Genomic DNA, 14,373 nt, shown 5'->3' on the forward strand with positions numbered 1-14,373 from the left:
ACTTGAAATGTGATCTTTTTGTTTTATCTGGAAGGGAAGGTTTGTAAGCATGATTCCTTTATTTTGTTTGGGATTTGGTGTAATACCTCATCTGAAATTCGAGCAGTGCCCTTCCCAGAAGAGGTCTTCTGAGACCACAGTTAGTCTAGTTTATGCCTGATTTTAAGCATGATGCTGGTGTGCAAAAACATTACCATGTGATCTTGCTCTTGCCCAATGTCTCATTTAAACTGCTGTGTTGTGATGCGTTGCACTGCGTTGCTATGCATGGAATGCAGCTGTGTGTGCCATGCCTGCTTGGGCTATGGATCTCTGGCATGCCAAAGCCGCATACAAACCAACTGAGAGCCCGTTTAAATAAGATGCTGGCACATGAAAGATCACACAGGCAAGATCTTCTAACCTGCCAGCGTCACATTGAAATGGTTGATGTGGGGTGGGCATCACACATACAGCACTGAGTCTAGTAATTCCATCCATTGCAAAACGTCCCACCACATATATAGTTTCCTCTCCCTGACTCTTACTCATTTATTCTTAATGTAGGAGACATTCTCTTGGTTTCTTAGGTTCTTTTCAATTACATTTCTTTTTATTTTCCTGAAGAATGAGAGGAAATGTCTCTCCCTTCCTGGTATTGAGGCTTTTGGAATTTAAACACACACATCCACCTAGTCTTGTCACTTCTGTGTCCTGCTTTATGAAAACTCAGCTGCCAGTTTCACATGCCATTCTCTCTGTGTCTGAACTTGATGAGCATGTGCAAGGAGCTGACTAATGAATGCACCTAGTTCCAAGGCAAGTAATAGAGGACACTTTGCCTTGCTCAGATAGCCCTACCATTTGAGCAAAAGGTAAAGGGGAGATGGAGGTCAGTTGATAAGAGAGTAAAATAATGGAAGAAAACAAAGGGAATCCTTATCAGGAAGAAGAAGTAACAGAGGGGGAAAGCTTGTTAATGTTTCTTTAGAGACTGCTAACATTCTACTAGTGAATGATATTTGATATCATTGTTAAGACTCAGAAGCTGCTTGGTTATTGGGCTGTGTGTTTTCTGCGTTATTTAGTTCCATATTTACTGAGTGAGTTTATGTTCTAAACATCCAGCACTGAAACATCCGTCAGTCCAGAGTTTAGTTACCACCCTGCCTCTTCTCGTACCTATCACTGAGATGCAGATTTGTAAAGCACAGTGTATCTTAAATTTGTGCAAAGGAGACCCTTGTGACCCAGAAAGGTATGCAGAAGCTCCACCATCTGCACAAACACTCTCTTCCCTCTTTTTTCCCTAAGTAAATAAATATACCCACACCACAAAAATATTTTGCTCATGTATTGTTTTTCTTTTCTCTCTCTCCCTATCATTTCAGATAATAACCCTAACAAGAACAGGGACCTTCTTGGTCATTTAAAAACGATTTTTCAAATACAGCAGCTACAACAGAGAGGCAAGGTTTGGCAAGGAAGAGGTGTTGATTCCTCTGAGGAAATGGGAAAGACGATGGAATAACACGCTCCACCCTCTCACTCCCTGCCAACCTTGGCTTCCCTCCTCCAGTTCTAGTTGGGCAGAGTGGAGAGCAAGATCCTCAGTGGTGCCTGCATTGTTCGGAAGACTCCAGTTCAGTGACTGGAACTATAAGAAACTTGTTTTCCCTTGTAACCCACAATAGCATCTTCAGCTCTGAGTACCCCTGGCTTCTACAGACAAGAGGTCATGTTAATCCTGCTATTGCCCCTCCTACCTTGGCTTTTCTGCCACTGGGCATATGGTGCAGGTAAGTGAAAATCCATGAATCTCTAAGGCTTATCTGCTCCAAGGAATATCTGGGGATAGCTTATCTGCTCCAAGGAAATCTTTTAAGACTGGGAGTAGCATGTATTCAGTGGGATTTATTGTTTATTGAAAGGGGGATGCTGATTGTTTAGAGCCTCATACATAACTGATTCTATGAGTAGATGTAAAACTGCAGGATTTTGATTTTAAAAACCCAACCACGACTCTTAAAATTAGCTTTATTTGTGAACACAAGCTGTGTTTTGTAAGTTAGTTTTGAGCTGGATCAAAACTGTGACGAGGGAGAGAAATGGAAACATGGGACATGCCAAAAGCCAAAAACACAACCAATATACCTTTATTAGGGCACACCCAATGATAGGTAGTGTGCAAGCCATCCTGTGATGGAATTACTTCTGTTGACCCAACCAGAGGAGACCCAGGGAGCACAATTTAACATGAAAGCAACCCAGAGCTGTCAGGCTATTCAGTTAGAGACCCTTCAGAGCATCATACCTGGTCAGTATCCCCTTTCATAACCTCAGAATAGCTTTTACCTCCCTCCGGTTTCAAACCATGCCAACAGCTTGGATAGCTGGACGTTACTCCTGAACACCATGGGCCTCTTGCCTATGTATTTGTGGAGCCGCTCCAGAGCCCAGACTTAAATTCCTCGGAGCGATTCTAAAGAGCCTAAATCTTTCTCCAGATTCAGAGAAGCTGCTCTTTCTCCTATCAGATGCCAATCCTGATGTTACCTACAAAGTATCACTCTTTGCTTTAGCAGCTAAGAAAATCTGAGCTAAAGCGGTTTCTAATCAGGGAAAGTAACATATTTAAATACTAGTTTCTTGTGGGTCAGACTGTTTTAAAGTTGTTTTAATGTTATTTTAATGATATGTTATTTTAATTTTTTGTATGGTGGATTGTGATGGCCTTCAGCCGCAGACAATAAACTTTATCACTATCAGTTAGAGACCCACCATGCCCTGTAGCTTTCTGGTGGGCTTTCTGAGAGATCTGGATTTGGGGTGCGTAGCAAGGTGGCCATGCTTGTGGATAACATCACATTGCTCAAGATGGGGAGAGCCAAAGCCAACTATGAAAAGCTCCAAAAGGGCCGTGTTCAACAATTTGGCAAATCAAATTCCATGTAAGTGTAAAGGAATAAACCCTGGGACAAACAAATCTTAACATTAAATATATGCTATTAGGATCTGAACTGGCAATGACTGATAAAGAAAAACCTTGAGGTTGTGGTAGATAGAGAGGATCAATTAATTATGAGTCAGTCTGCAGCAGTGGTGAAAAAGGCAAATTCTATACTAAGGCTTATTAGGAAAGAGGTTGAAAATTAAATGGCCGGTACAGTAATGCCTTTATAGAAATTTATGAGGTGACCGCATTTGGAACATTGTGTACCATTCTGATCACTGTTTCTCAAAAGAGATACCGTAACACTTGGAAAGGTGCAGATGGAAGAAACAAAAACGACCAAAGAGTTAGTGCACCTTTCATACAAGGAAAGGCTATGGAGTTTGGGTCTTTTTTGTTTCGAGAAAATACAACCGGGGAGTGGGGACAGGACATGCTAGAGCTTTATAAAATTATGCAAGAGGTGGAGAAAGTGAAGGGGAGGAAAACTCCCTGTAACAACAGAACTCATGGGCACCCAATGATATTAATGGACAATAGATTCAGGATAGACAAAAGGGAGCAGGGATGTTTTGAATTTCATTGCAAACATTTTTGACAGATGAAATTACCCTGTTCAGCTACGACAGTCTGCTTTGTACTGATCACCATGTCTATTCAGTTCAGCACTGAATGATTCTAGTGCCTGCTGAACAGTTTCAAACAAACAAACAAACAAACAAAAAACACTACATGTGCAGCCAGTAATGTTGTTAAGGACTATTCCCCTTAGTAGGATGAACCTGCCAAATAGCCACATGTGGGTTGATGAACAGTCACAAAAATTGTCTCCCTATGAGCTAAATGGCAGATGTTCAAGCATTCCTAAAAGGAAGCACTTTTCCACTTAATTAACTTGAAGAATTAACTTCCACAGGATGTAGCGATGACTGTTAAGTTTACTTTTAGAGGGAAGCAGACAACTTCATGGCTATCAGTCATAACTAAATGGAACCTCCAAGTTCAGAGGCAGTAGCACTCTAAATGCCAGTGCTGAAGGCAACAACTAGAGGGAGGCTTTGCTCTCTGCACTGCTTGCAGGTGTTGTGGGCCATCTGGTTGGCTCCTGTGTGATCCAGCACAGCTTCTTTTCTGTTCTTATGAAATAATAAACTAACAAATAATAATCTAACAAAATAAGGAATATATACAGAATGATATGCAGTTTCAGTGCAGCCTGACTAATGACTCTCATATTTTCTTTTAATTCTTTCCCATGTTCACAAATATGCCTCAAATCTTCATGATCTCCAATTTAACCTTATTCCATAAATGCACGTCTTAGCTAGCATGGTGTAGTGGTTTATTCCCCACTCCTCCACATGAGCGGTGAAAGCTAAACTGGTGAACCGGTTTGGTTTCCCCACTCCTACACATGAAGCCAGCTGGGTGACCTTGGGGCTAGTCTCAGCTCTTTTAGAGCTCTCTGAGCCCCACCTACCTCACAGGGTGTCTGTAGTGGGGAAAGGAAGGGAAGGTGATTATAAGCTGATTTGATTCTTCCTTAAGTGGTAAAGAAAGTTGGCATATAAAACCAACTTCTTCTTCACATCTGACCCTGTTTTACAAGGACTGCCACCCCTCAGTCTAGAGTGCAGGTCCTGCATCACTAAAAGCTCTGGGTAAGAAACTTGTTTTATGGGGAGTGCCCCCTACCCCAGTGTTACAGTAGGCCAAGCTGCCAGTCATCTCTTTTGACCCTCCTCCAGCTGCTGCAGAGGGCAGGATCTTGGTTTTGCAATGTGAGGAAGGAAGAAGATTAATTGCATCATAGCTGTGTCACCAAAATGAGCAGACTATCTAGAGTGCTTTTCTAACCCATCCCATCCTATCCCAAGGTAGTTTTAAAACATTACAGAGTGGGAAAGGGGAAGAAATGACAACAATTCACACCTGCCTACACACTGCTTGCAAATGCTTCACTCCCTCCCCAGTCTGGTTTTCCCAGTCCAGTTATGTATTTACAACCCTGTTAAACCATTTCCTCCCTTTCCTTGTATGTTAGCAGAGGCATGCTTTAAATCAGCACCCCAGAACTCCACCACAAAGAAAGTGGAAGGAAGAAGCAGGCTGTATATACAAACTGTTCCATGATGGTAGCTGGAATAGGATGGCATATGTTCGTTCCATGTGCCTCTAACTTCAAGGTCTATTTGTTGCCATGAAATACTCTCAGGGATGTACAACAGTGCCTGCAGCCAGGTTGAGGAATAAAATAGACAATATTAATCCCTCGGGGATATATGGCACTATACATTTTCTGTCATTTGGTAAACCATTGAACGCAGATTGATTTTTATTCTGAACAATTATCAACTCTTGACCAGGACTAATGATTTCATGGCAGCTTGGCTCATAGCACCTCTAAAGTGGGCAGATGTGTGGGGGGAAACCGAGAGTTCGATTCAAGATGCTACAGGATGATAAGAAAAGAGGAGGGCTCGGGCTACCTAACTTTAAGCTGTATTATCGAGCTTCTTGCCTGACTTGGATTGCAGAATGGATCAGATCTCCTACTAATAGAAATCTTGTATTAGAAAGAGCAGCTCTTTTGACCGGGTTCCACAAACTGTTATGGAGCTCTAAAACATTGACCACACTGAAAATCCCTTGAAGACCGTAATGCTAAACCAGCACTGCTAAAAGTATGGGATACCTATAAAAAAAGAATTAGTCCTTCACTGCCTTCCATAATGTCACTGCTTGAGGCACATCATGAGGATCTTGCATGGAAGTGCGGTTTCCACCTTACATATCGAGACATGATTGGGGAAGATGGAGAAATCAAGCATTTAGAAACAATAAAGAGAGAAAACAAAGATCTGAATTGGTTAACGTATCTTCAGCTACGATCCAACCTCAAAGAAGATTGCCTAAAAATAGGCACGATGAGAACACTAGCAGAATTCGAAACTATGATAACCAAGAGTAATGAACATTTGCTTGGAAAGATCTATAAACTGCTATTAAGATACGATACAGAAATGGAAGAAGTAAAAACAAACATGATTAAATGGATGCAAAATTTTGGAGAAATGATAAAAATGGAAACTTGGAAGAAGGGAGTTGAAGTTCACAGTCAGCCAAGAAGTTAGAGAAAATTGGTACAAGACGTTCTATCGATGGTATCTCACCCCAAACATGATACAAAGAATAGGTAATACCAAAGATCGGCAACAGGGAATATGTTGGAAATGTCAAGCGAAAGAGGGCTCCTACTTTCATGTATGGTGGACCTGCCCAAAGCTGCAGTCTTATTGGAAAGTGATCTATAATGAATTGCAGAAAATGTTATGGCAAAAATTTAGTTTGAATCCAAAGAATATGCTATTAGGAATAATGCCAATAGAACTGTCTCCTTCGCTGAAAGACTTGTTTGGGTATGCCACAACAGTGGCTAGAGTTATCCTCGCAAGAAGGTGGAAACAATCATCCCTGCCGGACATAGATGAGTGGAGGGATAAAATGATGGAATACGCTACTATGGCCAAAATGACTCATATGATGAATGTTACAGATGATGAGACTCTTGATCAATTCAGTGATAAATGGAAATTGTTTTATAGGTATATAGAGGTTTGAGGCTGAGGGAAATACATAAGGAATGTAACGCTATGTATATTTAGAGGTTATTTTAGAAAAATAGAATAAAAAAAAACAGTATTTAGCCATAAAATCTAAGCTATATATTATAATGCAGTCTGTTAAATGAATTGATAAATTAGTTGCTGGATTTATTTTGTAATTTTTTTATTTTGATTTGCAGATGGATTTACCCTCCGTTTATCCTTCCCCTTTTTTCCTTCTGTACCCTTTATATAAAATAAAATGGAAAAAAAATTAAGTGGGCAGATGGATGTGGCTTGCCAAAATTCCTACCAGTTTACGAACAGCACTGCCCCTCTCAATATAACCCTGACAGGCTTGGCTACTTCATGTAAGATACTTCGTGTGAGTGGAGGGAACAGAGGTGAAATCACTGTCTCATATCTGCTTTTGGTTCAGCTGAACTGACCTTTACACCATTCTAGCAGCCATATAAGTCCAACTACTCTGAGAGAAAGTGGGAGGGAGAGGCAGGCAAAAACACCGTCACACACCTGCTCCTGGTTCAGTTGGACTGACCCTCCCTCACTATGGCAGCCGTTTAAGACTGCTGTATGATAGACAAAGGGAGTGAAAATGCAGAGACACTCACATGTCTGCTCCTGTTTCAGCTCAGACCTTTCCTTTCTAGTTTTCTCCATATACCCCTCCATTTTTAAGTATGTTAATTTTTTGTTCCATGTATGTATGTGGAACATATTAAAATTCTGTTTTTCAATCTGTTCTTTTCCCCACCCCACATTTCTTCTCACAGGCCCATTTATTTTATTAACTTTTAAACTGAAAAATGTTATTTGTTAAATGAAATGCCACATTTTATGAATATTGTGAGCTACTCTGGGGGTTGCAGTCTAAAAAAGGGATACAAATTCAGGTTTTTTTTTATTTAAAAAAAACACCTCAGTTTTTTTGCACCTGAAGCAAAGTCAAAAAGATGCCTCACCTTGGCTCATTAAAAAAAAATAAAAATAAAATAAATGGCACACTGAAGGAGGATGGAAGCAGGAAATTGGCTCCTCCTCTGACTTCGGCTTCCTAAAGCTGCTTCATCTTGCTTCACAGTTGCATTGGCATGAAGCAAAAGCATGAAACATAATCTTTAATGCAACCCAGGGTTCTATTTGCAGTATTTTTGGTTTACCCAGAATGGTCTATTACCTTATGCAGTGGAGGAATTGGCAGGTTCACCTCACGCTTTGCTGATTTCCCTACACTTGAACAAAAGGAAAGGTACTGCCAGAGTGACCTTAGGAAAGGCGGCTGCCATCCAGTCTGGGACAGAGGGTGGGCAGCCAGTTTGTGCTTGCAGTCAGCCAAGAGCCTTTAAGAGGAAAACCAGGCAGGGAACCGTTCTTTCCTGAATACGCAAAATTTCCTCTGGAAATGATCAGGAATTGGCAATTAGTGAGGAGAATGATTTCTGTGAAGGGCATGTCTGCCATTCTCTTGTGGTCCTGTTCACAAGTCAGGCATGAAAAGAGTTTGGGGGCAGAGGGCTTTAAGGCCTTTTGTAGTGGTCGTGGCTTGCCCTGTAATATTGGTCTGAACATCTCTTATCTTGTTTTCTCTTTCAGACTTTCATGCTATCAACATGTTCCATCGGTCCTACTTCCCAGACAGTAGTTCAGTGGAAGTTGTAGGCAATGCCACCCTGGATGGAAAGCTCACTCACACTTTGAAGGGGCACAATGAACAGATCAATGTGAGCCAGCTGCTCCCACTGGAGCCTTCCCATCTCTGGAAGCAGAGGAAAAGCAACCTGCGCCTGTACCTACAGCAGTTCCAGGACATGGTCAAAGTGACAGCTCGTGAAAGGAATGTAGCATGTGAGTAATTAACTAGGGAGCAAGACAGTGCTGGTGGCAGATGTCACCATAACCAGCTGTTATGCCATAGCTTGGGAACGTGACAGAGTGTGACTCGGTGTAATTTAGAGATTTGGAGGCACATTTGCAGATAGCCAGCCCTAGGCTACTTACATTACAGTCTTATGCAGAAGCATGCCTGTCCAAGACCATGGATTTCAGTTAGTTTAGATTGGAGCAGCTCTACATAGGATTGCATTGATGCTTCTCACCTACAATTATCAGATGCATATATAATTGCAACTCTGGCTGTAATTGTGTTGGCAATCGTACAATCTGGCACCACACCTGCAGGCACCTGAAAACAGCACAGATCCATAGCTAGCAGTAGGGATGTGCATACAACTATATCAAATCCAAAAACATACCTGAAAAACACCATTAAGGTGTATTCAGTATCTGGATACACATTAGAGAATCCTGGTCAATACCAGTAATTTGATTCTGAATACTTCCGGATCCAGAGCTGGAAGTGTAAAGCTCCAAACTCCCCCACCCCACCCCACCAGGTTTCCTGGGCAACATGAAGGAAAGGGGATGGAGGCTGCTTTCACAGGCAAATGGGACTGCATGTTAGGGGGAGCTCTTACTGTCTACCCAGTTGTGGTAATTCTCTCATAGGCAAGTTTTGTTTCAAATTCTTTCTGACCATGGGTCAAAGCATAAAAGCAGGCCCTGGCTGCTGCTTGTCACCTGGTTTGAATACTGGGTTAAAAATATTTCAAGTTTGTAAGTTTATGTGGGTTTTGTTTTTTTGTTTTTGGGGGGATGGAGGGGAGGACTAGCTAGCCTTTGGGTTACTTCTGTTTTCTTTTGAAACCTAGTCGTCTTTGGTTTTTGCTATTTTGAGTTGCCTTGTACTGTTTGTTCCCCTGCCCTGGTCTGTAGGGGGAACCTTTGCTTGCATTCTGGTTCTTTTAAAAGCTAGTTTTCTTTGGCATCTTCTGTTTTTAGATTTTAAAAAAAACTTGCACATTGTTCTGTTGCTTTTGGGTCAGTCTTGATTTTTTGGTGGGTTTTTCTTTTTGCAGTTTAATTTTTAAAGGGTGAGTTTGGGGTGGTGTTTCAGGTTCAGCTGTTTTAATAAGTTTAGCCTTTCTGGTTCCACTGTTCTGGTTTTACTTACTGTGTTGTGTTTCTTGGGGGAATGGTATAATGGAGTTTTGGGATGTTCTCATTGGTGTTGAACAATATAATTGTTCTAAGGGAAACTTCTTGTTAGGTTTAAAAACAGATAACATAGGTAAGGGTTCAGGTATTAAAAAGCACAAAGTAATTTTCAGCATAGGGCTCAGAGTTTCTCCCTTAATAGTGTGTGCTAGGCAATTAAGATGAGACCAGGTTGTTTTTCAAGCAATAATTGGAGCACAGATTAACTTTTTAAAATGTATTAGGCTGACCTTGCTCTGGGCTTCAAAACAATTGAAGCCAGGTGGTTAAAAAAAATAGTGTTTTCGTCTAATCTTTTAGCCTTCAAGGTTTTCAGCAGGGAGCTGCTTAATATTTGGGGAAAAAATTAGGCTTTGCTTGTAGGCCAGGTAGGAAAAATAAAATAAGGCTAATTAAGGCTTTTAAAAACAGTTCATACTTCCATCTCCAGGTTAGTTACCAAACATTAGTCAGCTTTTAGGCTAGAAAGTCAGAACCATTATTTTAAAAATTCCATTGAAGGGTTGCTAGGCCCCTGTTCGCCACAGATGGGAGGTTATTTGGGCAGAGCCTGAGGAAGGCGGGGTTTGGGGAGGGACTTCAAGGCCATAGAGTCCAATTGCCAAAGTGGCCATTTTCTCCAGGGGAACTGCTCTCTATCAGCTGGAGATCAGTTGTAATAGCAGGAGATCTCCAGCCACCACCTGGAGGTTGGCAACCCTATAGGTGCAGCTTTACAAAACAAAGTTTGTGGGGGGGATTGAAAAGAAAGACAAGCAGGTTAGTAAGTCAGGTAGGTTGTAGTAAAGCTAGTCTACTTTGGCAATGTAGTCAGACTCCAGGAGGACAGAATGAGTGGCAGGAAGGGAGTCCAATGGGGCTCTGGGGAAAAGGCTAAGCAGAGTAGGGTGAAGGGGAGTGGGAGGACTGAGGCTTTCGCCCCACCCGTGCAGAGGGCTGCCCCACAGCTGCCTTCCACCACCCCCTGGCTGGGGTGGTAGTGGTGCAATGAAGAGGCCTCACAAGGCCATCTTTATTGAGACTGCTGCAGGAGCCCACAGAGGTGCCTATAGGGGCTGGCACTGGGGAGCGTTCTGCTGCTCAGGCTGCCTCTCCTCCAGATGTTAGACTCAGCAGCAGGAGGAAGTGATGCCTGTGCTGTCTTTTGGGGTGAGCTTTGGGGACAAGAATATTCTGGCTCTGGAGCTCACCCCAGAATATCCAGAGGCTGCTGTATTTTGGATTTCACTTTAGATCAATGTGGCCTCCAGCAACTTGACTGATCTATTATTTAGTCCACTTTTTGATACTCTGATAAGGAGCATTTCTCCAAAGATGCGGGCAGTGAAAGGCCTCTCACAGCCCTGGGGAAATAATTTTAACTGGAAATGCTAGATGCAGGGCTGGAGCTAAGCCTTCCTTGTTTGGCAGGGCTGCCCTGTTTCCCAATAGGGCTTCAGGGAAACTAAATTTTTAATTAACACTGTAGTCATCCAAACCGTCTACATGCATTTCAACATCTATGAAGCATTAGCATCAAGTACTAAAGTAAAAGCCATTAAGAAGCTTTGACTTCTAATAAGGAACACCTTCCTCTAAGCTACCCTTCAAGTATACTGTCATGCTTTTAAAGGGGCATTCATTTAGAGCATTACTTCTCAACAAATATGTAAAATTCAAGTTCAGCAAAATCTAAGCAAGACTGATCATGAGGACAGACTGCAGCAGTACTGTTTTTGAAGGGTACCAACCATCACTTTCCTTACAAAAAAAAGCCCCAAAGAAACAAATACTTCTGTTCCAAAGCATGCTCTAAATATATAAATGGAAGGTGTTATCGCAAATTTAAAGCCTTAACCCCCCGTTAACCTCCAGGTGGGGCAGGTGGCCCTATACTTCCTCAAAACTGCACCCGGGACCTTCTTTAAAACATGCTTAACTACTAAGCTATAAACTCATTGTCTTTGCTACTTGACCTATGATGAAATTAAAGCGAAGCAGTGTATGTTAATCATTCATTGCTGTGCCTTACAGCCAAATAATGGATTTCAGTCTTTATTATTCTAACTTGTTGTCTAAACAACTTACGCTTAGCTTGGCATGTGAACCTAAAGTCGCCTCACAGCAGCTTGAATGCAGCTTTAATCAGAAGTGTAAAGGCCAGGCGGAGGGGGGGAGGCTCAGTGGTAGAGTATCTGCTTGGCATGCAGAAGGTCCCAGGTTCAATTCCCGGCATCTCCAGTTAAAAGGGCCAGGCAAGTAGGTGATATGAAAGACCTCTGCCTGAGACCCTGGAGAGCTGCTGCCAGTCTAAGTAGACAATACTGACTTTGATGGACCGAGGGTCTGATTCAGTATAAGGCAACTTTGTGTGTTCGTGTGTGTTCAACAGGTTGTGCATAAGTATATTCCTAACATGCCTACTTTGTTGTAGATCCCTTCCACGTACAGTGCGCCCATGGCTGCCTGATCTTCCACAATGGCACCAGCCACAGCTTCTATGATGTCGCACTGAATGGGCTTGCTCTCCTGAAATTCTACGCTGCCAACACAACGTGGGTGCCGTTAGAGGCCTCTTCCGTGGCCTGGTATGCCAGCAGCCAACTCAACATGTACAATGAGACCACCAAAAGCCTACAGTTTTTCCTACAAAAAACATGTGTTAACTTTGTGAGGGAGCACAGCGATGTAAACCAACCCTTGACTGGTGTGTATGACCACTTTTACATATCTGGGAAGCAAAATCTTCTCTTAATAGTTGGGGTGCTGCTTAGCTATCCAAAGCACAGCCAAACATCCCATTACTTGAGCCAAAATCAAAAGGTTCTTAACCATGAACTCCAACAGGATAGGATGTACATACTTCCATGCAATTCCATGATCTTATCATATTCCACGCAATCCCACAAAATCACCACGCAAGGAGAGAAGGCAGAAACGAGTGCAGGTGAGAAACCCACCTGTCATTCTTAAAACAGGAATTAAGCTTTTAAGACTGTAAAAATAAGATGGAAAGGACATGATGAAACCATGGATGTAAAATGCCTAGTTATCCAAGGATGCAGCATGGGGGAATTGAGAAGGCTTTCCAGAGGCTCGCCTCTTTCCCTTCTCCTGCTTACCAGCAGCAGAAATAAGCAAGATAATTATGTATATATGCAAATCTGACTTTGCTACAATATCCAGCTTTTCTTGATGCGGTATTTTGTCTTTAGTACAGAAAATACATGGCTGCATAGGCTCACAGTTACTTTTAGTCTTCTCCACCATGTGAGGTACTCATCAGACGATTTCTTGTTGAGGTGGTTAAAATTGCTCCTATTACATGGGAAGCTGCTTCATGCAGCACCACTCATAAGTCTTGTTTTACAAGCAGTCCTTAAAATGCAACACTAGTCAAGCTGCTAAGTCAAACAGAAACCGCTCGTTTTGGGTCCAAAAGGCCTCAGCCTTTCACATTGCTGTCCTATGAGTTAACTTATGACTCTGCTGCTAAGTCACTTATATGTACAGCTGCCTGCCACCCATAAACATGCAGAAAGGCTATCCCCACATTTTCTTTTCTTGCCTTACAGGAGGACATCAAGGACGCTCACATACCCCACTGGTGCTGGGCATCATTGTGGGTGCCTTTGCTCTATTGGGCCTAGCTGTTTGCATCTTCCTATGCACAGGAGGGAAAAAATAACCTCAAGCACCATAACATTATGAGCCAAGCTCAACTGAAGAAAATGTTGCAAAACTCTGTTTAATCCTCTTATGATGAAAGAGACCCATGATCATAAAGCCTGTATCCTACACCTCCTGTGAGGTGAGCTCAAGCACAGCAGCAAGACATCCATCATCATACAGACCTTTCTATATACTACCTGGAGGAAGGCTCTCCAATCGTGCCTTGGCATGCCCTGACCATCAACGGAGAGTAGCCCTGGACTTCTTCATGGTTCTCAAGTTCTTGGACTTCTTAAGTGTTTCCCCTCCTAATTTTTTAAACCATTCTGGCAATGGGAATTATTACTGCTAGCCTTTAACATTTATTTCATTTCAGCAGCATGCAGTGAGATGAGTTTGATTCATATTTTTAAAAATGGATGGAGAAGTACAGGGTTCCTTGATCCAGAGATGGGCACCACACTATCATCTCCAAGTGATATGCAAAGAAGATCTGTGAGTAACATAGTCCGTTATATATTATATTATTATTATTATAAAGTGCCAAATTTTAATGAAGGCAACACAACATCTCAGGAACTTTGGGCAAGCAGGAGGGACTAAAAAAAAATCGGATCAGGAGCAGCAGAGAGACCTATTTTAATTAAATGGAAAGCTACAAACAGTGCTTCTTTTGTAGATGTCATTATTGAACCCCTCTCCCATCAAGTTTAATTTTTACTAGACAGCCCAACAAGGTTATTTCCTTATTGAACATCTTGAGCCTAACCATGAATTGTAAGGCTAAGGATCCAACTCACTGAATTATTCCCAACTACTGCTGGCAGAGTGAAGCCTTGGAAGTATGAATTCCCCACCTCCCCACTCCTACTGCAATCCACAGAGCTCCCCATGAAATTCTGCTCAGGAACAACGTGTGTGAGGGAGGGTAGCAGGTGCAGCTGGAAGGGGAGAGCAACAGAAATAATTGCCCCACTAGCAGAATGCTGGTAGGATGGCTGCTTAGGAGGTAACCTTAACACATTTTAAATTTGTAAAGGTAGTTGCTCAAGCAGTCAAGGCCCCACTGGTATACACACCAAAATATTTTTTACAGAACAGTACAAACTT

The 14,373-nt window shown here is 42.2% G+C and overlaps 1 protein-coding gene across 1 annotated transcript; it reads left to right on the forward strand.

Annotated features, from left to right (window-relative positions):
* Positions 1 to 1,653: 1,653 nt before the first annotated feature.
* LOC130493039 (endothelial protein C receptor-like) lies at positions 1,654 to 13,313 on the forward strand. The gene is made up of 4 exons (XM_056866813.1): positions 1,654 to 1,778; positions 8,152 to 8,403; positions 12,026 to 12,298; positions 13,167 to 13,313. Exons 1-4 carry the CDS (start codon positions 1,718 to 1,720, stop codon positions 13,277 to 13,279), a joined length of 699 nt encoding a protein of 232 aa, XP_056722791.1. The 5' UTR covers positions 1,654 to 1,717; the 3' UTR covers positions 13,280 to 13,313.
* The last annotated feature ends 1,060 nt before the right edge of the window (positions 13,314 to 14,373 follow it).

This window comes from Euleptes europaea, unplaced genomic scaffold (genome assembly GCF_029931775.1).
Source record: "Euleptes europaea isolate rEulEur1 unplaced genomic scaffold, rEulEur1.hap1 H_5, whole genome shotgun sequence".
Taxonomy (NCBI): domain Eukaryota; kingdom Metazoa; phylum Chordata; class Lepidosauria; order Squamata; family Sphaerodactylidae; genus Euleptes; species Euleptes europaea.